At 49.6% G+C, this 24778-nt stretch overlaps 1 protein-coding gene across 1 annotated transcript in view; it reads left to right on the top strand.

The window, feature by feature from the left end:
* Window positions 1–24778, top strand: part of Tekt5 (tektin 5) — a 36556-nt gene that overhangs the window by 6380 nt on the left and 5398 nt on the right. The window contains exons 2-5 of the mRNA XM_075989738.1: window positions 2196–2279; window positions 3633–3703; window positions 6524–6667; window positions 11285–11507. Of these exons, the coding sequence (XP_075845853.1) occupies window positions 2196–2279; window positions 3633–3703; window positions 6524–6667; window positions 11285–11507 (522 nt within the window). The remainder of the gene's footprint in view (window positions 1–2195; window positions 2280–3632; window positions 3704–6523; window positions 6668–11284; window positions 11508–24778) is intronic.

Raw genomic sequence — 24778 nt, 5'->3', positions numbered from 1 at the left:
AGGGCCCTGCCCCCTTTCCGTAGCTTGCCTTTTGGTACTTGAACAGCACCAAAAAAAGGTGTACAAGGATAGCCATAGAGACTGTCTTAGTTACTGCTCTACTGTTGTGTACAGACACCATGACCAAGGCAACTCTTATAAAAGAAAGAATTTAACTGGGAGCTTGCTTACAGGTTTACAGGAGTAGTCCCTGATCATCATGGTGAGAAGCAGACAGGCATGGCACTAGAACAGTTACGGAGGGCTTCACATCCTGACCACAGGCAGCAGGCAGGGAGAAACTCACCCCCAATGGCTCTCCACCAAGGCTACACTTCCTAATTTACCAACTGGGGACTAAGCGTGTGTGTGTGTGTGTGTGTGTGTGTGTGTGTGTGTGTGTGTATGTGTGTGTGTGTGTAAATTCATGTATATTCATGAAACCACCACCACAGGATCCATTGACTTTTCTCAAGCTATAACAAATTCCTTCAAGAGCAGCTGAGGAAAGGGTTTATTTTTGACTCACAGTTTGAGGGAATGGTCCATCATGGTGGGGAGGGCATGGTGGCAGGAGTGTGAGGCAGCTGGTCACACGGTGTCTGCAGCCAGGAAGCAGAGAGAACAGTGCTGGTGCTCAGGAGATGGTACCAGTAAAGATGTCCCATCCCAGACAGGGTTCTACATGAGGTCTTCACACGTGTAGGTGGACATAATCTGCTCACAAACCTGACTGGTGAGATAGTGCGCCAACCCTGAGCCCGTGTATGGATAAAGACATAGTGGGGCTGAGAGGTCACCCAATGTGTCCAAGTGCACACAGTAGGAAGTGGCTAAGCCTGAGTTTGAACCCAAGAAATAGGAGGACTGCAGCTGACGTATATCATCTAAAATGATAGCTTGGCTTTATCGTGGTTTGGGAAAGCTTAGGGACAACATGCAGAGAATGGGAAGGGGTGTTATTCCTGTGATCAAAGACCCATCAGTAACAGCTCACAATGTCAGAGGGTTTTAATTGTGATTGATTGACCAAATACCATGGCACTGGGAATGTATGGCAGAGACTGGTCACTTCCTGGCCGACAGGAAACAAAGACAAAACACAGGAAGAGACAAGGGCTTGTGAGAGATAATCCTTGTGGTGGTATGAAAGAAAATGGCCCTCAAAGGGAGTGGCGCTTTAGGAGGTATGGCCTTGTTGGAGCAGGTGTAATCTTGTTGGAGGAAGAGTGTCACTGTGGAGGTGGGCTCTGAGGTCTCACATATGCTCAAGATACCACCCAGTGTCTGAGCTCACTTCCTGTTGCCTGTGAAAGACATAGAACTCTCAGCTCCTTCTCCAGCACCATGGCTGCCTGCACGCTGCCATACTCCCAGTCACCGTTCTCCCTGCCACGATGATAACGGACTTAACCTCTGAAATTGTAAGTTGCTGCCTCAATTAAATGTTTTCCTTTCTAAAAGTTGCTGTAGTCATGGTGTCTCTTTTCAGCAATAGAAACCCTAAGACACTCCCCGTGACCTACTTCCTCCCCCTAGACCTCACATCTGACCTGAATCCATTGATGATCCATGTCCTCTTGAGCCAGTCACCTCTGGAATTATCTTCATGGGCACATCGAGAGTTGTTCTCCTCTATCTATCTATCTATCTATCTATCTATCTATCTATCTATCTATCTTCATCATCAATATCTATCTTATATGTCTATCATTTATCTATAATCTATCATTTATCATCTATCTATCATCTATAATCCATTATTTATCATCTATCTATCTATTATCTATAATCTATCATTTATCATCTCTCTCTCTATCTATCTATCAATCATCTATCTATCTTCATCATCAAATCTATCTTATACGTCTATCATTTATCATATCTATCTATCTATCTATCTATCTATCTATCTATCTATCTATCTATCTATGACACCACACCTGATTTTTAGGTGTTTCTTAGCCCTATCAAGGTGAGTTCAAGGTGAAGCATCACAGGTTCCCTCCCAATTATACCACTTCCCAGGACACATCCTTGTCCTGATTTGAATACATGGGCTTGCAGTGGTCCTGGCACACAAGCACAATGATGAGGCCCCATGGGACACCCAGGTACCTCACAGAAAGAGCAGACAAGGCATAGGTTCTGACTCACCTACACTCAGGTTCTACTCAGGCCTCCACAGGACACATTCTTTCCCATTGCTTTAATAGGTAGCCCTGGAATGTCTGTACAATCGGGAGAAAAGGATCGGAATAGACCTTGTCCATGACAACGTTGAGAAAAACCTTATCCGGGTAAGGTGCCACCTGGGAGTGGGTGAAATGACAGCTGGCTAGTCAAAAGGTTCTAAGTGGCCTGTCTGGAGCAGAAGTCACATGTGATGTCCCCGTGGAGTTACAGCTCAGAGAACACTAGTGGGCACTGGTGTCCTCATGTAGGGATGGGGAGAAGCAGAAATAGAATAGGAATATTTGATCTCAATCTTATTATTTTCAAAATGACCATAAGGATGGCACCATAATAATAATAGTAAAGACCCGTGTATATTTATTTTTGCTCATTTAAGCAGGGTCTCAGGACTCCAGGCTATCCTCAAGTTCACTGTGTAGCTGAAAATGACCTTGAACCCTTGATCCTCCTGCTTCTACCTTCTGAGTGCTGAGATTACATACATGCACAATCACATCTAATTTATACAGTGCTGGGAATACAACTGAAGGCTTCATATATGCTAGACAAATGGTACTCATAAAGATAGTATTTATTAAGCATATACTGTATACTGTAAATGTATACCAATTCAGATGTGGGTTTAATTTAATGAAATATAATCTGTGAGCACTTTGCACATAGTTGGTGCTAAATTTTATTTTAATTTTTAAGTATATAAAAATAAGCCAGATACTATAGTATCACATGCCTGTAATATCAGCTACTCAGGCAGTTGAGGCTGGAGGATCACTAAGCCAAGGCCTACATGGGCTATAACATGACTTTAAGCTAGACTGGGCAAATCACTGAGCTCCTGTTTCAAAATAAGAAGAGGGGCCGGGCGGTGGTGGCGCACGCCTTTAATCCCAGCACTCGGGAGGCAGAGGCAGGCGGATCTCTGGGAGTTCGAGGCCAGCCTGGTCTACAAGAGCTAGTTCCGGGATGGGCACCAAAGCTACAGAGAAACCCTGTCTCGAAAAAAAAAACCAAAAAACAAAAAAAAAAGAAGAGGGGATAAGATAGCTCAGTGGTAGAATTGCCTGCCTAGCTCATGAGAGAGGGGAGTGGAAGAGAGAAAAGAGAGAGAAAGGAAAGAGGAATGGAGGGGGAGAAAGGAAAGAAAAGAAAAAGGAAGGAAGGTTGGAAGGAAGGAAGGGAGGGAGGGGGAAGGGAGGGAGGGAGGAGGATGAGAGAAGAGAGGGAGAGGGAAGAGGGAGGAAAGGAGAAGGAAAACTAGGAAACCTAGGTATGGTGGCACATGCCTACAACCCCAACACTAGGGAGGTTGAGGCAGGAAGATTTTGAATTCAAGGCCACTACCATCCACTCTTAGCTTCAGTGGTCCTGGGATCCCCACTCTGTTGTTTCCCGCCATGGGGCTCCTCCATGGTAAATTTCCAACCATGCCAGCTCTGACATTCCTTGTTTCATTTCAGGAAGTAGATTTACTAAAATGTTGCCAAGATCAGATGAGAAAATTAGCTAAACGAGTCGATTTCCAGATGCGGTAAGAGATCTTTCTCCTTCAGAATTGCTTGTGGGTTCCCCAGATTTCTGGGGAACAGCCAGATGGATCCACGTGTCTCTGAGTAACTATTGAGGTCCTTGCATTCTGTCAGATGTTTAACACCAGTTCTGTGGGCTGGGAAGGGTGGGGGTGTGTCCTGGGATGCTCATCTGCTCGCTGGAGATAGCTCATCCCCAACTGCGTTGGCCCGACAGAAGGCACCAACCTCCTGACACCCGACTTAGCTTTGGCTTCCCCAGGCCAGGTCTGAACTTGGGAAGAGAAGCACCTGGTGACATTAGGCAATACGGCAAGAAAATGGGACATCTCTGGAAGGGTGTTGGTGGACGCTTGAGCAGGGAGTCTTCAAAAGGCACCAGCTTTTGTTCTTAGACCATGATGTAAACTGGCATCGTGCCAAGCCAGGGGCCTCTTGTGTAATTAAAGGGAAGTTTGTGCTTTGCCAGGTTTGGGGCCCCTCTGCTCCCATGAGACGGCTTCTTCCCATGGTGCTGGTGCTTGGCATTTACCCTTCCCTGTCCAGGGGCACGCCGCTCGGCTGGTTTTTCTTCTTTGCTTGTTCTTGTCACAGAGGGCACAGCCAGGGCTGCCCTTCTTGAGATGGCCAGCAGGGTGGCCCACGGCGTGGGGATGCTCAGACCTAGCTTGCTGAGAGGCTCCAACGTTGACCTGCTCAGGTGGTCACAGATGAGGGTTTGTGACTTTCTGGGCTAGGACTGAGATTTGCTTTCAGGAAGAGGGGTGGTCTCATGGTATGGGCACCCCAAAAGAATAGAAAAGGTTCCTCTTGACTGGGGAGGAGCCAAGCTTTGGTCCTTCCTTGTGGGCTGACAGCAGGGTGAGGTTTGCCATAAAGGCAAACAGAGGCCTCTCCCTCGTCCTCAGCAGCAGCAAGCACTGGTACCAGCTGCTCTGAGGTTCCGCTGACCCCCGTGCTCTGACCTGTTACCTTCTGGCTTTTGTTACACCACAGTTCACCAGCTAAGACAAGCCCTACTTCGCTCTCCTGGCTCAATATGCAAGGTCCCAGGGTGGGTCCTGGTGGGGTGTCTGCATGTTATTAGCAAGAACTCACCTTCACTCAACATAGAACACAGGGAGAGGTTCATATTTAGAGGTTTCTTAGATGCGAACTAGGAGTGTCTACTTGGTATATTTAGGTCTGAAACATCCTTCTATTAATAGCCGAGAGTTACTGTTTTCCTTTAAGGACCAGAATCTGAATTCCCCTTTCAAATGCATTCATTGCTATTTTACGTGTCATTTGAAAAGATAGAAAGAATAAGCAAAGGAGCAGGTACTTGGTACTTGGTGAGAATTGTGAAAGTGGTTGCCAGCAGTTTGGAGCCTTGGCCAAGCTTAGCTCCGATTCCAACAGTCCAGGCTCAAGTCCCTGCCCCCACCCCTTGTCTCCTCTACACCCAGCAGCCCCTTCCTCCCCAGACCCTGATCTCAGCTGGTCCCCAGTCCCTGAACACCTGGTTATTTCTAGCTTTTCTGTGTTTGTGTTAACTGGAGATCACTTCCGCAGCTTTGTCCGTAGTGCTGATTCCTGCTTGATACGAGCGCCTGGCTCAGACAGCAGCTCAGACTCGGGTGGCCTCAGGTTTTGCTCCCTCTGCCTGCGTTGATGACTCCTCCACTGTACTGTGTCCTGTCTTTTTAGAGTCCCCACAGTTCCCTTTACCATGATGGCTACATTTAGTTATACAATTCGAGCAACTTGAAGGCAGGGGCTTTCTCTACGCTCTAACTCTGGTGTTCAGAACCGGCTTCCATTTCACAGTGGTACGTTTGTGATAGAAGTGGCTCCACACAGACTTTGTCCAAAGACGGCTCGGAATCTTCTAAATCTGGCCTGCCATCTGTTCTTAGAAATACAGGGATGTTTTAAGACTTACTTTTATTCTGTGTGCATGAGTGTTTGCCTGTGTGTAAGTATGTGCACCAGGTGTGTGCCTGGTGTCTTCAGAGGCCTGAGAAGGCATCATGGAACTGGAGCTACAAATGATGTGAGCTGCCTGTGAGTGCTGGGAACTGAACTCACATTCTCTGGTGAGTGTCTTTACTACCAAAACAAAGCCATGCCAGGAACCTACATATTCTTTGTGGCTGGCTGAGTGGATGCAACTGAGATATCACACCACTCAGAGCCTGAGGCATTGACTACTTGGCCTTTTTGTTTGTTTTTGTTTTCCAAGACAGGATTTCTCTGGGTAGCCCCAGTTGTCCTGGAACTTGCTCTGTTGACCAGACTGGCCTTGAACTCACAGAGATCCTCCTGCCTCTGCCTCCCCAGTGCTGGGATTAAAGGCGTGCGCCATGTTGCCTGGCCATTTATAGTAAATGCTGGCTCATTCTTTTTTCCCCAATTTGTGTTTTATTTGTGTGTGTGTGTGTGTGTGTGTGTGTGTGTGTGTGTGTGTACACGCATATACTTGTATGTCATTTGGAAACCAGAGGACAACTTCAGGAATCAGTTCTCTCTTCCATTGTGACTTCGGGGATCAGACTCAGGCCAACATGCTTGAGTTGAGGCTCTTTTTCCTCCGGAGCCATCCTTTTGGTCTGGCTCATCTCTGTTTTCAGGCAGCAGGTGTGTTTGTCCTGGAGCGAGCCCTAGTGGCTCTGAGCAGGAGGTGTTGACACCAAGGGGGAACAGAGCTGAGCAGCCTCTGGGCAGCTCTTTCCTACGAGTCTGAGGACTGGGTTTGCACCCTGGGCTCTGTCTCCACCTGATGCACAATGACAGCTGTGGGTGGAGGATGCTGGGTGACCACACAGTGCTTCTTCTTACAGAGATAACCGGGATGCTCAACATGCCCTAGAGCGGGACATCGAGGACAAGACCTCGGCCCAGTGTATTGATGAGGGGTGTTTTAACCTGAGAAACACATCCGACGCCATCAGCTTCTTCCACGGCATGGAGAAGTTTGACGGAACGTACGTACCCAGCTCTCTCTCCTTGTCTCTGACCAGGTCCAATGGGAGTAAAGGGAAGGGTGTTGTGTGCCAGTCAAGTGGCCTTTGAATGGAATCCTCTGTTGCAAAGGGCAGGATCTTAGTCTGGCTAGTGGTTAAGATAAGAATTTACTGGAAGTCTGTAAGGGAGCACCAGAGTCAAGCAGAAGGCTGCAGGGGAAGGTTCTGGCAGTCAGAGGGAAAAAGGGAGGGGAGATCCGGGTGTGTGTCCTGGGGATCTGTGTGCCTGCCCTGTGGCCTTGGCTCTGCACCCACTTGCTGTGTGTATGGCCTTGGGTGGGAGGCACTGGGTACACGTCACATTGCCGTCTTTGCATCCTTGTTCCACCCTTCCTAAGGTACAAATCATGTGCTTGGCTTAGCTGAGAGTCCCAGGGCCACTGCCACAGTGGTAGGGCATGCTGGAAATGCTTCCACTGGCAGTCACGCCAAAGCGTAAAACATGATGGCTGTTACCGGTAGGAGCAGGAGCTCCATTTAGTAGTGCCGCGGTCCAGCTGCAGGACGTGAGATGGGGAAGGGGCCGCAGCATGAAGAAATGAAGTGTCGACCACCAGATGAGTTTCACACAAGTGACTGGCCCCGAATTGCTCCAACCGTCTTTACTCATACCTCAAAACAAACATGTTTTTCCATACTAACAAACAAGTTTTTCTTTCTCCAACATTAACCTCAGCAAACAACAACAACAAAAAAAGTCAAATATGTTTTTCTCCAACTTTTACATCAAAACATCTTTAAGTCCAAAACAACACTTATCATCATGCTAGCTAGGACAAATACCGAGCCAGATCCATCCTGTCTTTACAAAACTAGAGGTGATATATTAAGCACATATTTTCAAGACCAACGATCTCGTCCAAAACATAGTTATAGAAATAGGGGTGATCTGCCTTCCATTCTGTCAGTGCTGAATCAGAACACCTCCCGGGGTCTGCAGCGGCAGCTGTCACCCCCAGACGAGAAACCCGAGAAGCATCAACTCACAAAGAATTTTAGGGGGAAGTATTCAAGGAAAAATGGGATTTCCAGGAATGAGCATGCCTGTCTCATGCATGATTGGCAAAATGACACTAAAATCACCAAGAGAATCATCACTATGGTGGGAGACAAGAGAGCGTGCAGGCCACGCGGTCCCAGCAGTCTCCTGCGCTGTCCTGACGTCTGCTGGTCCTCACCGAGTGAGACTGTCCTGTGAGCTTTGCCTCTTCTGGAGACCTGTTAGAACAGCAGTCATATACCAGCCTGAAACTAGACCAAATAGCTCCCAACACAGCAAGGTCCACCAGCACTTGGGTTTGTGGGAGAGAATAGGTTCTTCGGGGCTGGAAAGAAGTCTCAGAACTTGCCTAGCAGGTATAAAACCCAACTTTAGTTCTCTGCACTACACACACACATGCATGTACAGCCAGGCTGCCTGGGCTTGCTGTGTTCCAGCCTCTGTGTGCACACTGTGGGTGAATTAAAGCAGGTTAAACTCTCTGGGGCCACATTTCTGTATCAGCACCATGGGGGGAAATAGTGTGTACTTTCTTGGGTTACTGTGAGGAAGAAAAGATGGACACAGGATGTGGGGACACAGAACACAGTGTTTGACAGGAATGCCTGATGTTGATTGTGTGCAATTGTGCAGCATAATTTTTTCACCCTGGCAGCTGTGAGTAGCACCGAGGCCTCTTGTATGCATGGCACTCTGGAGGGCATGCCACCGTATTATGGAGGGTCAGATGGAATGATACATGCTTTCTTTGTCCACGGGCTGGGGTCTGAGGAGAAAGGGTGGGAGAGAGATGCTTTGGGTGCAGGCAAGAGGGTGGGGTCCATCCTGGTTCTGCTCTACACTGTGTTTCATCTCTAGCAGACAGAATTGTATTGGGCATTATGTTCACCATAGTACTTATGGAATGAAAGAACAAAGGGGAGGAGGGAAGGGAGGGAAGGAAGAGAAAAGAAAGAGAGGAAGGGAAGAAGCCCCTGGATAGGCTCTGTGGACTATGCCTGGCGTCATCATCTGGATTTTAGTCAAATAGTAAGGTACCATTTTGGGATTTCTGGAATGCCACTTTCTGGGGACTTCCCTCCTCTTTCCAGCTGGGTTGAGGCCTTGGAATAGTGAGGCAGGAATCCGGGCTTTGCTCCTGTAGGCACAGTTGCCCATCTGCACAGGGACACCAAGGGGTCCCTGCACCCCTACAAATGCCTCCCCTAAGCCTGGCTGTCAATCTGCTCATACTGGGAATGGCTTCTTTACCTTCATCCTACTGCACTCTCAAGAGTTGCTCTTTGTGGCCGATAATTGCTCCCCAGATGTGCAAACTCGGGACTCTGTTTTCCAGGCTTGAGGCCAAGTAAAGAGAGGGCGTCCAGTGACTGACAGATTGTAGGGTCAGTGCAGCTCTCAGCAGCTTGGGTTAACAGAGGTGATGACGACGGTTATGATGATGACGATGGTGGTAATCACAGTGCTGCTGGTGGGGACGGTGATGGTGACAGTTGCTATGTTAGGCTTTGTGTTGAGAACTTAGCACGCAGCATCTTATGAATAACAATCACTTGACAAGGTGTGTGTCTGGGCACAGGTGCTATAATTGTCCCCATTTTATGAAACCAGCACCCAGAGCAATAAAACAATTGGCCTAAGCTCACACAGCAGTCGGCACACCTGAGCTGTGAGTCTACACTGGACATGGAGTCTAGGTGTTTTGCCAATGACAATTTCCTGCCTCTGCATCGAAGCCTGCCCTCCCTTCTGCCCTAAGAGGAATGGGCCCCAGGGAAGTACACCCCTGATAGTGAGGTGCACCACCTATGGGGAGACAAGTCACGTTTGATGGCTTCCCCCAGGGAGAGGGAGATGAGGCTGCTGTTTTCTTTGGGGATCTCTCAACTGCCTGCTCCAGGGGAAGGCAGGGGCATAGCATTTTCTGGTGGAGACAATGATTCAGTCTCATTGGGCAGGAGGGCATTCTCTTAGCATATGCTCATGGGGAGTTTTGCAGTTTGGTTGGTTTATGGAGACGGGGTCTCCCAGTCCAACCCTCGAAGATTCATGGGTCATGTTCTCTCACACACCTCCTCACACCTGGAAATGCAGGGAGACCAAGTGCTACGTATGATAGGTTCTTGTTCAGTTTTTGATTTTGGTCTTTTTGAGACAACTCAAATACTTCCTTCTCAGCCTCTTAGGATTCCAGATGTACCACCACAACAGCTGTTTTTCTTTCTTTATTCTTTTCTTTTTCCAAAACAGTGTTTTTTTTCTGTAACAGCCCCGATGTCCTGGAACTCACTTTGTAGACCAGGCTGGCCTTGAATTCACAAAGATCTACCTGCTTCTGCCTCTGAAGTACTGGGTCAAAGGTGTGCACCAGCACACCCAGCTAAACAGCTGTTTTTCAATACATTCATACATACTTATGATAAGTGTTGGCGTGTAAGCGAGGCACAAGCAAAGGTTAGCAACAACCACTAATAGAATAGAATAATCACAATATTTTGTAGTGAAAGTCATTTAAAGCTTATGAATTGGGGCCACTGAGGTGGCTTGGTGTGACACTCCTGCCAGTAAGCCTGATGACCTGAATCTGATCTCTGGGATCCCACTGTGGAAGGAGAGAGCCAGTGTCTTCAGACTGTCCTCTGACCACACGCACATGCCCACGCTGAACCAACCCACAAATGGAATGCAATTAAAAAGTATTTATAAATTAAATAAAACTTAGGAATTGCTTATTTCTTGAAGTTTCCATGTGATGTTTTTATATCTCAGTAGCTGATGCAGACCTGGCTGTCTCACTATCAACTGCACCTAACTTCCTCCCAGGCTCACACCTGAGTGTGTGAGCGCCCCTAGGAGTTGCCCCAAGGACCTGGATGCTCTCATTCTTACAGCTTCACTGCTGGTACTTAGAATAACATGTGGCCCATGGTGGACGCTAACAGTATGATGCTTAGGACAGGGGTGTGGCTCAGCAGCAAAATGCCTGCCTAGCATGTGTGATGCTCTGTATTCTGTACTGCTACTGCTAAAACAAAAACCAGAAAGCAACACAAATACACAAAACAAAAAACCCACCAGCTAAACCCCATGCGTGTTGAGTGAACAGGTGAGTAAGTGGCCTAGCTACATGCCTGTCATTGAGCTGGGGGCCCCTGAGCCAGACTGGGCTCTACTGACTGCTTCTTGGCCTGGTTACATCTTTAGTGGAGGCAGGAGGGCAAAAGCTCCTAGCAGGACCACCACCTGTCCCATCCACTTTTGAGTGCCTTATTGAAAATGCTGGAACCCCTCCTGGCTCCTTTTGGTGTCCCTGTAAAATGAGGGATGGATTTGGGCAGCTGTCCTCAACAGGAAATAGACGTGTTCCTCTGGCTTTGGGGCCATTTGTGGTCATTGAGGCCATGTGTGGGGGCTCCTGGAAGGATAAGAGTCAGCGTTAGGTTTACCCTCAGTGCACAGGAACAACAAAGACCCACACGCCAAGGCTGGGGATCCCCTGAATGCTGAGGTCTCCAAGACCTGCCTGTTATCAGCTCCCCAGTTCCCCACCTGACTTCAGCTGCCTTTGGACTTTTCAGGGTCTCTGTTCCTGAAACCTGGGCCAAGTTCAGTAATGACAACATTAGACACTCTCAGAACATGCGGGCCAACTCCATCCGGCTGCGAGAGGAGGCAGAACACCTGTTCGAGACCTTGTCAGACCAGATGTGGAGGCAATTCACCAACACCAACCTGGCCTTCAGTGCTCGTATCTCGGAGGAGACAGACGTGAAGAACAAACTCCAGACGCAGCTGGCTAAGGTGAGCAGATGCTGAATCCGGGTGCACTGTCCACTCATGGTGCTGAAATGGTCCGATCCCTTTTGTGGGCTGCGGCCTATCTAATTCAGGAGAGAGCGGAGAGCTTTCTAGGTGATTGTAGCATCCTTGGTCACTGATGGTGAAAACCGGAGTTTGACTTGGCTGTTAACACAGTACCCAGGACACTGCTATGGCTCCTGGAACCCTTCCTTCTCTGTTTGAAGACCACATAGTCGAGTTTGACCACTTTCCCTGAGAGGCCCAGCACATCCTGTTGGCCACAGTGGCACTTTTGAAAAGAAAACTTCTGGCTTTCAAAGGCTTTCGTAGCATGGTGCTCCCCTGTAGAAGGATGGGATGCTTTCTGAGTTAGAGGATTGCTCAATTTTGTCCACTACCTCCTTTTCTTCCAAGACAACACACCCTCTCTTTACTCTAATTGGGGCAAAACATATCAGTTCACACCTCTGGGGTATCCTTCCTGCATGGACTTGATTTCCCTTGCTCAACACAAATGTAGATTGCACCCTGGCTGCTGGAGGCCACACTGGGCATTAGGAATAAAGCGGGCGTGTGTGTGTGTGTGTGTGTGTGTGTGTGTGTGTGCTGGCTTTCAAACATGCTGCGTATCTGCAGGTAGCTTACAGTCAGTTTGGGGAACAGTGGTGGGTATGGAATTTACACTGAGTGACTTAGAGGTACACACTTTATTGTAGGGTTTGGGGAAGTTGGAGGGATGAGCCCTGAGTTTCTGTTTGCAAAGCAGCCCCTTTGCTGTGTTCCTCTTTGCCGGTGGTGTAGTGGGCTGCAGACAGAGGCTGATGGGAGCTACTGGCGCAATTTACGCCACCCACGTCTGAGTGCATTTGGCCCAGGTGTGCAGACAAAACAAGGTTCTAGAAAATAATTGCAAGTTGTAATGAGGGAAGCATCAGGGAATGAGTCAGAAGTGGGGCCCTCCATGTATGCAACAGACAGATTGTTTGTTTACAGCAAAAACAGACCAAGGGAAGGGTCTGGGGGATGGTTCAGTCGGCAAAGCATTTGCTGTATATGTGAAGGTCGGAGTTTAATCTCCGCATGAAAGGACAGATTCAACAGTGAGTGCCTGCAACACGAACATTAGGAAAGCAGGGGCAGGGGGATCTGGGGTCTCATACCAGCCAGTATAGCCAAATTGCTGCGTTCTAGGTTAAGCGAGAGACCCTGCCTCAAAAGTTATGGTGGGGAGCAATTGGCAACGACACCTGACATCTATTTTGGCCTCCACATGTGGCTGCCTTCAACAGGACATTGTAAAAGGGAAGTCACTGGTTTCGGATTTGTACTCACTTGGGAACCATCCAGGCCCTCCACTGCCCTGACACTGCATGGCTCCTGTGTTGCTGAGAAAAATCTGGATGATAGCACAGAGGCCTGCCACATTCTAGCTCTCATCAGCTCTCCGGCCTCAATCCCTGCTGTTGTCTACTCAGCCCCCCCCCCCATGTCCCCAGTGTCCCCAGATGCATCTGCTCACTGCCTGCCTCAGGACCTTTGCATGTTCTCTCCTCTGCCCGGAGTACTCTTCCCCAGGAATCCTCTTGACCAACAGCTTAAAATGTCCTTTAACTCTTGCTTCAAATATCACTTATCATCAAAGCCTACCCTGAATATCCCAAGTCATATAAGTCGCTCCCTGCTGTAACCCCATGCTGAGGGGTGTAGACAGAAGTTCCTGTCCTGCCCAGTCCCACAACCATTCAGTCCCCAAGAAACACACAGAGGTTTATATTAATTATAAACTGTTCGACCTGTTGTTCAGGCTTATTACTAACTAGCTCTTACAACTTAAATTAATCCATAATTCTTGTCTATGTTTACCCATATGGCCTGGTACCTTTTATCAGTGAGGCATTCGTATCAGGCTTCCACTGCATCTGGCTGGTGACTGCATCTCTGACTTTGCTCTTTCCAGAATTCTCCTAGTCTGGTTTTCTGTCACCCTAGTGCCGGTTTCAGCGGAGACTGTCTTGGGGGATAAAGTTGAGAGTGATAGAACAGGACACCCAGTTCCCTGCCTGCAAACAAGTCACACACACACACACACACACACACACACACACACACACACACACACGGAGTTAAGCAGGCCAAGGCTGGAGAGGTGAGAAGAAAGAATTTCAGAAGATGCATGGGGTGATGTTGGAGGAATAGACTTGGCACTCAAGTCCTAGAAGGATCCGAGTAAGGATGTGGCTTCCCCTGAGGCAGAAGGAGCCTGCAGGGGGCATTGAGGGGAAGATGTTGGGTGCAGACTCACTCTGGCAGAGGAAATCAAGAATGGACATAGGAGGATCAGGAGACTCTGGAAGGCATTGGTGAGAGAGAATGGCCGTCCACACACAAGGGGAAGGGGAGGCTCAGATGCTTGAGAAGGCAGAGTTGGCACAGGCCCACCTTCCAGTCTCACAGAACATCTCACCATGAGGAGGATGTTTGGTGGCAAGGACCCTGCTATCGAAAGTGCCTGCCTGAAACCGGGCATGACAGCGCACTCCACTGTGTGATGTGTGAGTGATCCCAGCACTCAGGCAGTGGAGTCAAAAGCATCAAAGATTGAAAGTCATCCTTAGTAACACTGGGAGCTGGAGGCTAGCCTGGGCTAATGAGGCTCTGTCTTCACAACAAAAACCAAGAGTACTTATTCTGAAGGTGTGGGAGGCAGATTCTGGCAAGCAGGATAACCTTTGATGAGTTCTGCCAAGGGATTATTACTATCAGGTACAGACAGGCCGCAGCACCCAACTAGAGTTCCAGTAGCACACAGCCTTTGTCTCATTTTACGCATTGTTAATGTTCTTTCTACATCCTGCAATCCCGTTTCATTTATACCAAGGATAGTAATAGAACGTTTCAGTTTAAAATAAACTTTTTTCCTTTCTAAAGTGAATTGAGCTGGGTGTGGAGACTCACACCTGTAACCCCAGTGTACGGGAGGCTGAGGCAGGTGGATTGCTGTTAGTTCAAACCCTGCTTGGGATACAGCATGAGACCCTTTTTTCAAAACAACAAAACCCACAAAAACAGAATACTTGGGCTAAGGAAATGGCCAGCGAGTAAAGGCCATCTAACCGGCTGACCCAAGTTCCCTCTCCAGGCCCCACGTGAGCTGGGGCTGCTCTGGCTGGGAGGACCAAGAGCAATGTGTGCTGACCTGAATGAACTCAAAGCCGCTGTCTTCCTCCCTCCTTTACCTTCTCTCTCTTCCTCGAGGGACCAGGCCAGGCCATCCCGTCACACAGACTGTGGGGTTCTGCTGCCCGGGAACATTGCAGCCTTTAGATCTGAACATCACTTCCCCCTCGCTGTGGTCAGAGGCTTGGCATCAGGAGATGGGCATAAAAGTGCAAACATGCCAGCAGCCCAGCTGCCATCGAGCTGCCCAAGATCAGACTGTTTTTCTGCTGGATCTTAAGGCTCCCTCCCTGCAGACAATGCTGTGGACTGCCTATAGCCAGGGGACACGGGAGACATAGATGGGTGTGACCATTAGCGAGGGAGCAGTGTGATGGCAGGGGAAAGGAAAATGATTTTTTTTCTTTTCTCTTTGAGATACATTGTATAGCCTAGACTGCCTAGAACTTGCTATGTAGCCCAGGCTGGCTTTAAAACTATGATCTTCCTGTTTCGGATTCTCAAAATCTAGAATTCCAGACATACACCACAGACAGGCTTGCCTGATTCTTTCCTTTTTCCTTTATTTTTGAGAATTTCAATCTAAGCATTCTATCTTTCTCTCCCCTCCTTAAGGTGATTATTTTCCATAGTTCATTACAGCCCTGGCTGCTGAGTCGCCGCTCCAGCCACCTTGCTTTGCACAGCCCCACACCTGCACATGGATGTCCTTTTTCTGTGTGTGTGTGTGTGTGTATGTGTGTATGGTAATGTATGTGTGTGTGCTGTGCACATGTGTGTGTCTATGTGACTTGTGTGTGTGTGGTGTGTCTGTGTAGTGTGTATGTAGTGTGTGTGGTATGTCTGTGTAGTGTGTATGTAGTGTGTGTGGTATGTCTGTGTAGTGTGTATGTAGTGTGTGTGGTGTGTATATGTATGTGTATTGTGTGTACATGCATGTGTATGTGAATGTGGGTATCTTAATGGCTTGTGTGTGTAGTGTGTGCATGTGTCTGTGGTGTGTGTGTGTAGTGTGTAGTCTGTGCATGTGTTTGTGTGATATGTGAATGTGTGTGGTGTGTGTGTGCATAGTATATAATGTGAACATGTGTTTGTGTGATATGTGTATGTGTGTGTGGTGTATAGTGTGAGCATGTGTTTGTGTGATATCTGTGTGTTTGTGTGATATCTGTATGTGTGTGCATGCATGTGTGTATGCATGTATATGTGTGCATATGTGTGCATGCATGTGTGTATGCATGTATATGTGTGCATATGAACATACATGCATGCATGTGTAAGCTGCGGGTCATCGTCAGCTGTCTTCCTTGATCACTCTCCACCTAATCATTTGAGACATCAAACCTGAAGCTCCCTTATTCCTGTAGACCAGTTAGCTAGCCCTGGGGGTCCTCCCTCTCTGTTTCCCCAGCGCTGGGATTATGGTCATTTCTATCTTTTCGCTTGGGTGCTGGGGGTCCAAACCCAGGTTCTCAAGCTTGTGGGCAAGCACCTTACCCATCAGGCCACCCCAAGCCTCACTTTGATTTCTAAGAGGCCTTTTCTATCTAACAGTATCCAAACTCATGTCCAGGACGTTCACTCTCTCGCTTGCTCCACTGAGAGCCTTCCCTATCTCAGTGGAGTAGCTCTAACTTCCAGACGGTTCCAGGAATTTCCTGGGCTCAGTTGCCTCCTGGATGCCTCTGTCTCCCACCCTACGTGCTCTCCACTGTCAGACTCCATCTCTCTCTGGCTCATAGTCCTCTTGCCCCACCCCGACAGAAAGGACCACCTCTCGAGTTGTTTCGGTTGTTGCTGTGCTCTCTTACCTCCTCTGTGTACCTCTGAGATCGCCCCCTTTGTGTTTCAAACCTTAAAGTCCACTGATTGATTGGCCACTAGTTTGGAGACTTGAGTAGATGGCTATATAGCAGAGAGAGAATGTTCAGCTGTGCTAGATTCTGAGGGAGGACTGGGGATGTATGTAGTTCAGTTGGTGCAAGGCCTGCCTACTGTGTGTGAAGTTCTGGGTTCAATCACCAGCACTGTATAAACTGGGCATAGTGGCATAATTCCAGCACTCACAAGGTAGAAGGGAGGGAGGGCCAGAGGGAAATGAAATGAAAATTTCTAGTCATGGAAAGAGTTTAACCAGACCACAGAGAGTTGTGAGTTTAAACCCTAAAAGGCTTCATTTTCCGTTGAAGTCCTTGGCATTTTGACTTTCAACCGGCTATTAGCATCAGCAAAACCTCTTTGCGGGGGGAACTGGGTTGGAAAGTGGGGAGTCTGAGGGCTGACAGTAGGGAGCTAAGGCCCAGCTCCACAAACAGCTGGATCTCTTCCAGCGCTGCGGGGAAGGGCCAAGCTACTGACGGCTGGTTTCTAAATCTGGCCACATCCCGGGAAGCAGAGCTGCTGGCCTGGCCCTGCCTGGCCTCTAAACACCACACTCAATATGAGATAAGAGTCTTAGCTCTAAACACTGTGGGAAGGGGCTGGAGAAGTGCTGAATGGTAGAGAACTTGGGTTCAAGTCCCAGCACCCACACTGGAGGTTCACAAACATCTGTACCCCCAGTCTTAATGAATCATGATGCCTTCTTCTGACTTCTTCAGGCACTGCACACGTGGTGCACAGACATCTGTTCAGGCAAAATACCCGTGCATACACAGTTTTAAAAAAAAATAAAAGCACAGCAAAGCAAACCTGTGAGGGAAAAGCAGAATGACTAAAGCAGGCAGCATCTGCCTCGATCTGGGTCCAGCTAGGGGAGTTTTGGAAATCAGTTCCTGTGAATTGCAGGACTGGGGAGGTGGCGCAGGGGATAAATTTTACTGGACAAGCATGAGGACTGGTCTGGATCTGCGGCACCACAGAACGGTGTGGCAGGCACGGTGGACCCCTGTAATCAGAGACAGGATCACCAAAGCAAGCTGGCTGTCTAGACGAGCTGGAGCTGGAGACCCGGCTTTCATAAGAGCCCCCACCTGGATGAATGAAGTGAAGAGCAGTCAAGGGAGGCACCTAGCATGAACTTCACACATGCACCACACACCCACATGCCCCACAGATGCGAATGAGCGTCCATACATGTAAGCACACTCTATATGCACATATATAGGAGGGAGAGGTGGAGGATGAGAAGGAAGGAGTAATCTTACTGCTGTGCAGAATAGGAAGGCAAGAGAAGATTCAGAAGGCAGATGACAAGCAGGCAGGTGACAGATGGCATGTGTCCTCCTAGCTGTATGTTGGAAGAATAAAAATGACCAGCCATACATCCAGGAGTCTCTGAGTTGGCGTCTTAGTTACCTTTCTAGTCTGTGAAGAGACACTGTAACTAAGGCAACTTATACGAAGGCATTTAATTGGGCAGAGAGCACGGTAGCAGCAGGTAGACATGTCTCTGGCTCTGGAACAGTAGCTAAGAGCTTACACCCTGATCTGCAAGTTAGAGGCGGAGGGGGCGGGGAGGGAAAGGGAGAGGAAGAGAGGACAGGTTGGATGTGGCATGGGCTTTTTCAACAAGGCCCTACTTAAACCTTCCTGAACAGTACACCAGCTGGGAACCAAACATTCTAATATGAGCCTATGGAGGCCTTTCTCATTCAAACCTCCACAGCTGGCAGGTGTGGCCTGCTACAGTCCTTTCAAAACATTTCCAGGGATGTAGCTCAGTTGGTAGCATGTTTGCCTAGTGTGCATGAAACCCTGGGTTTGATTCTCAGTGCTACAAATAACTTAGACAAGTGGGGGGGGGGGTGGCGTTTCCATACCTGTAATCCCAGCACTTGGGAGGATCAAGGTCATTCTCCATTTTGTGTAAGTTTGAGACCATCTTAAGCTGTGTGGGACCCTGGAGAAAAAGATGATAAATAGATGAATGGATGGATGAATGGATGGATGGATGGACGGACGGACAGACGGAAGATAGATGAGAGAGAGTGTCAGAGAGGAGGGGGAGAGATGAGAGAGAAGGAAAATTGTGTTAAGGAGATTCTCTCAAAGGCTTGAGATGGTGGGTTTCCATGAATTTTGTCCAGAGCAGTAGAGAGTACCCCCACCCGATTTCTTTTTGGTTTTCTATTTGTTTATTGGAGGGCAGACCACAGCACGTCTATGGAGGGCAGAGAAAAGCTGTGGGAATCAGCGCCCTCCCCCATTACACAGGCCCTCAGGCTTGGGTGCAAGCACCTTTACCTGCTAAACCGTCTTGTAGGCCCCACCCCAATTCATTTTCCAAATCCACCAGGAATTTCAGGACTCCTACTTGAGACTGTCTGTAACAGCGGGCATTTGTGCTTCTCTGGCGTTGCTGTGATCAGGGCTTTCTCGGATGTGCCCATTTGACCAGTCATTTAAAACCCAAATTTACTCCTGATAGTGTCTGTCAAAGTTTGCATACATTTGTCTAGTCACAACTGCCGTCACGTCCTGCTCTATCACTGTCTGCCTTGTTCCCCTGAGACAGTCTCCCACTGAACGTGATGCTGGGATGACAGCCAGAAAGCCCCACAGATCCTCCTGCCTCTGCTCCCTCAGCACAGGGTTACAGGAGGCATAGGATACACGGTTTTCTGTGGGCGTTGACGATCTGAACTCAGGTCCTTGGGCTCATGCAGCAGGTGCCACTGAGCACCTTCCTCCCCAGCCCTGGACGCTCACACTTAAGAACTCAAGTTGGAGGACCCTGGTACAGGACCATCTATGCCATGAGTTCCTGGCAGTGTTCCTGAGCCCTTTTCTCTCTCTACTTTTTGCTTCCAGGCTTGGGTGAACTTATAAATGTCCCACTATTTGACCCCCCCCCAATTCTGCCAGGTTTCTTTCCCCTTTCTGAAGCTGGGGAGTCTGTCTGGGTCAAGCCAGGCATCTCCCTGGAAACCCCTGGCTTCATGCAAATTGGCAAACAATACTTTTGCAAGGTTGCACAAAGCTGGCGCAGGTCCAAAAGCCAGCTGGAACTAAACCCAGCTCTCTCTCCACTTTAAAACTCAGTGCCTGGTCTTGGAGGCTTGTTCTGCTGTCACAAGACAAGATGCAGACAGAGAGCTCTATGAGGCAGGCAGCTCTGCCACATGCACCCCACACCCTTCCAGCCAGCACTGTGGTTTAGATTCCAGCAGGAAGAGCAGCACACTTTTCTGCCTCGCAAGGTCGGCTTCATCTAAGGCTGTCAGGATTTCTACCTTCCACACTGCACGGGGCCCAACAGTGTTCCCAGTGCCGAGAGAACCTGGAGCCTTGTGTGCATTCTGCAAGCACTCGGCCTTGTGTGTGCTCTGCCTTGTGTGCGCTCTGCAAGCACTCGGCCTTGTGTGCACTCTGCCTTGTGTGTGCTCTGCCTTGTGTGTGCTCTGCCTTGTGTGCGCTCTGCCTTGTGTGCGCTCTGCCTTGTGTGAGCTCTGCCTTGTGTGCGCTCTGCCTTGTGTGCGCTCTGCCTTGTGTGCGCTCTGCCTTGTGTGCGCTCTGCCTTGTGTGCGCTCTGCCTTGTGTGCGCTCTGCCTTGTGTGCGCTCTGCCTTGTGTGCGCTCTGCCTTGTGTGCGCTCTGCAAGCACTCGGCCTTGTGTGCGCTCTGCCTTGTGTGCGCTCTGCCTTGTGTGCGCTCTGCCTTGTGTGTGCTCTGCCTTGTGTGCACTCTGCAAGCACTTGGCCTTGTGTGTGCTCTGTCTTGTGTGCACTCGGCCTTGTGTGCGCTCTGCCTTGTGTGTGCTCTGCCTTGTGTGCGCTCTGCCTTGTGTGCGCTCTGCCTTGTGTGCGCTCTGCCTTGTGTGCGCTCTGCCTTGTGTGCGCTCTGCCTTGTGTGCGCTCTGCCTTGTGTGCGCTCTGCCTTGTGTGCACTCTGCCTTGTGTGTGCTCTGCCTTGTGTGCACTCTGCAAGCACTCGGCCTTGTGTGTGCTCTGTCTTGTGTGCACTCTGCCTTGTGTGCGCTCTGCCTTGTGTGTGCTCTGCCTTGTGTGCACTCTGCAAGCACTTGGCCTTGTGTGTGCTCTGTCTTGTGTGCACTCGGCCTTGTGTGCACTCTGCCTTGTGTGCACTCTGCCTTGTGTGCACTCTGCCTTGTGTGCACTCTGCCTTGTGTGCACTCTGCCTTGTGTGCGCTCTGCAAGCACTCGGCCTTGTGTGCGCTCTGCCTTGTGTGTGCTCTGCCTTGTGTGTGCTCTGCCTTGTGTGCGCTCTGCAAGCACTCGGCCTTGTGTGCGCTCTGCCTTGTGTGCGCTCTGCCTTGTGTGCGCTCTGCCTTGTGTGCGCTCTGCCTTGTGTGCGCTCTGCCTTGTGTGCGCTCTGCCTTGTGTGCGCTCTGCCTTGTGTGCGCTCTGCAAGCACTCGGCCTTGTGTGCGCTCTGCAAGCACTGGCCTTGTGTGCACTCTGCAAGCACTGGCCTTGTGTGCACTCTGCAAGCACTGGCCTTGTGTGCGCTCTGCAAGCACTGGCCTTGTGTGCACTCTGCAAGCACTCGGCCTTGTGTGCACTCGACCTTGTGTGCGCTCTGCCTTGTGTGTGCTCTGCCTTGTGTGTGCTCTGCCTTGTGTGCGCTCTGCCTTGTGTGCACTCTGCCTTGTGTGCGCTCTGCCTTGTGTGTGCTCTGCCTTGTGTGCGCTCTGCCTTGTGTGTGCTCTCCAAGCGCTATGCTGTGAACTACAGCTTTCAATTCCGTCATTCCCACTTGTGGGCAGCTTGCCAACAGCTGGTCTCTTAGAGAGTCCTGTTGTGAATGGGGAGAAAACGAAGACCCCCTCCCAGCCTTGTTACTGTTGCCATGGTGCAAACGGAGAAACTGAGGCTGGGAGAAGTTCAGGTTTCACCAAGACCACACATAGCAGATGTGCTACCTCAAACCACACACGCTAGACCCAGCTGTGTCCTTGAACATGCAGGCAAATCACCTGAGGGCCTTGTTAGTGTGCGGATCCTGGCGGCAGGTCTAGGCTGGGGTCAGACGTGTCCTCTCCAGCAAGCTTTCAGAGTTCAGTGGTCGCTGGCCCTCACTCTGAGTTACAACGATCTAGAGCAGCAGTTCTCAACCTGTGGGTCGTGACCCCTCCGGCAAACCTTTATCTCCAAAAATATTTACATTACAATTCGTAATAGCAGCAAAACTACAGTTAGAAAGTAGCAGTGAAAATAATTCTATGGTTGGGGTCGCCACAACATGAGGAACTGTATTAAGGGCTGCATTACAAAGGTTGAGAACCACTGGTCTAGAACAACTGTTCTCTGAATCTCAGAAGCGTAAGGGACAGCAGCTTTGTATCACTGAGGGAGTCATGACTCCCTTTGTGATGGTTTATAGTGAGAGAGTTCTGAACTGATAGGCCAAGGGCTAAATTCTGGCCTCTGTTTGGTTGTATAAGTAAAGTTTTATTAGAACACAGTCATACCCATCTTTATGTAGTCTGGCAGCCCTTATACTACACAGGCCAAGTTGAGCCATCTGGAGGGGGCCAACTTGAAGACATATAAAGAAAATCAGCCAGATACGGTGGTACATAGTACTTGGAAGTACTATGGCCTCAGTACCTGGAAGGCTGATGCAGGAGGATCACCATGAGTTCTAGGCCAGCCCACACTACAGAGTTGGGCAAAACACTTGCTGCACAGGCTGAGTGCAAGTCTGAGAGCTCATGCTGGAAAGGGAGAACTGACTCCCAAAAGTTACCTTCTGGCCTCCCTGTTTACCTGGGCTGTGGTTCACACCAATGCCACCCCAGCTCCTGGGAATAAAATATAAAACAAGAAAGAGAGAGGGAGGGAGGGAGGGGGGAGGGAGGGAGGGAGGGAGGGAGGGGGAAGGAGTGGGGAAGAGGGAAGTAAGGAGGGAGGGGGAGAGGGAGAAGAGGGAGAGAGAGGGGATGCCCAGGGACACTGGCGGTTAGCTTAACCCCCCCCATGGTAATGAACTGGAGCTCCCAGATCCACACCTGTGGAAGAGTCTACACTGCTGATTGATGGGGCTTTGTGGTTGTGGAGAGTTGGCCCAATCTTGGACTATCTGCAATCGCCTTAGCAGGCATCCACTGCCCACCACATGTCTGAGCTAACATCCTTGTAATCACCAGGTGAAGCCTTTGCAATGTACCAGCCTAGTAAAGCTCTAGCTCCTCCCAGTCCAGCAGCTAAGATGGCCCTCAGGCAGCCTCTGCAACCTGTAGGGAGGCTTCCCACTGTGCTGGGACCTGTGAACATGGTGTCCCCAGCGATGACTTTGACAAATGCATAGCACTCATGACCGTGATATGAAAAGCCACTTTTTCCACTGCGCAAGTTGATTCATGGTCCTCACATGGTCACTTGATACTTAGCTCAGAGTAAACCATCTCTTATTCCCCTACAAGTAAGAAATAGGTTTGTGTCACCAATGAAAATCCCACCTGAGTCTCAAGGCAAGGTCCTGTGGTGCAGGCAGGCACTGGCCTCTGAACTCAAGAGGAGGAAGAACCCCTCCTTTCTCTGTACTTTTATGCAGTTTGGGTTTTGATGGGTGAAATGAGGCCTACTCACACTGGGCATGCCCACTGGACCCACTGAGCCTGACAGAATGGTCTTTTAGGGCTCACTCACAGATATATCCAGAGATGTTTTTAGCAGCTCTCTGAGCACCCTCAGTCCAGATCCATCAACAAAAGGATTAACCACCCCACAAACTATCTCATTTAGCCCACTAACCTGAGTGGGTTGTAATTCTGCTAGGGTACAAAAGAAACCGTACCCTGAAGGATATGGCAACTAGGAAGGACTCTGCAGATGTTGCCAAATGTTGTGTGCAGGTCGCATTATGCTCAGATAGGCTGTGAACCTCACAGGGTCACAAGCAAGTAAGAATAGCGTCTGGACTAAAAGCTGTGTGTTGGGACGGAGTGATCCAGCCTTTGCTAAGGCTCAGGAGACTCCTTTCCTGGCCTTGTTTGGCATCGCAGGCATCCTGCCTTGCGGGGATGCAGAGGAGTGAGGCAGGGGCCCTTTCTCCCTCACGCCCTTTCCCAACTGAATTGCCGCTCCCAGCCATAGTCAGCAAGGCCAGGCAGCTGCCTGACCCAGTATTGCCAAGACTCCTCCTATGGGGTGACCCCCTGGGCCCAATCCCCAGAGGCCCCGCCCAGTCTCTGGGATGAGCCAAACTGTGCCCTGGAGGCTTTTTCCCCAGCTTTGTGGGAACAGAAAGATGAACATTCCAGGGAAGCCCCTCAGAGCCTGGGGCCAAGATGCCAGGCAACCAGGCATGTGTGTGTGTGTGTGTGTGTTTGTGTGTGAACTAGCCGTGGGGTCAAGATGGCAGGCAACCAAGCGTGTGTGTGTGTGTGTGTGTGTGTGTGTGTGTGTGTGTGTGTATGTGTGTGTGTGTGTGTGTAGTGTAATCAGGTCGGGGTGGGAACTGCTGGGCGTCCTCCTCTGCTCTGAGTGTGACTGTAAACTCCAGTGGGCCTTGCCACGTCTGTGTTTGAAAGAAAGGAACTGACACATTTGTTAAAATTCTGATGCTTTGTTTAAGGGGTGCAGAGGAAGTCTCCTGGGCATATCAGCCACTGTCTGAAGGGGGTGATGAGGTGAGCATGTGTGTATCTGAGAGGACTCCCTCAGGCTGAGGGGACAGCTCCGCAAAGCCCTGTGATGAATGCCGAGACCAGCTTTCAGAACAGTCCAGGCGGGGCTCTGGAATGCTGGGGCTATAGATGGGTACTCCATGTTTTGCAGCCTGCTGCGTTTGCTATGAATGTGGGGGATGTAACAGCTCTGGGGACAGGTGGGTGGGTGGCTTCTGAGGAGGTAGGTTTTGAGACACTCTGTGTGTACGTGTGCACGTTACATATGTTTGGTAAGTACCTGGGATTTGAGGCTCTGCCCTGGGGAACATGTGCCAACTTGCCCAGGCTCTCCTCTCTAGAGGCCTCCTGGATTCCCGTGGGTACCTGGGGTGTCTGCAGAGTCTGAGCCATTGGAGAAAGAGCCCAACGCTAGACATCCGTTTCCTAAGTTGTCTGTACATTTCTACCAGAAATCTGCAAACCCTGGGTAGGGCTAGCTCCCTTGGGCCAGTTCTCTTGTAGGACCCCCTCTTGATCTCCATTCAAAAATCTAAAAACAAAGAAACAAACAAACCATGGCTC

This window comes from Microtus pennsylvanicus, chromosome 11 (genome assembly GCF_037038515.1).
Source record: "Microtus pennsylvanicus isolate mMicPen1 chromosome 11, mMicPen1.hap1, whole genome shotgun sequence".
NCBI lineage: Eukaryota > Metazoa > Chordata > Mammalia > Rodentia > Cricetidae > Microtus > Microtus pennsylvanicus.
The sequence above is the reverse complement of the archived record's forward strand: the minus strand, read 5'-3'. Positions and strand labels throughout refer to the sequence as shown.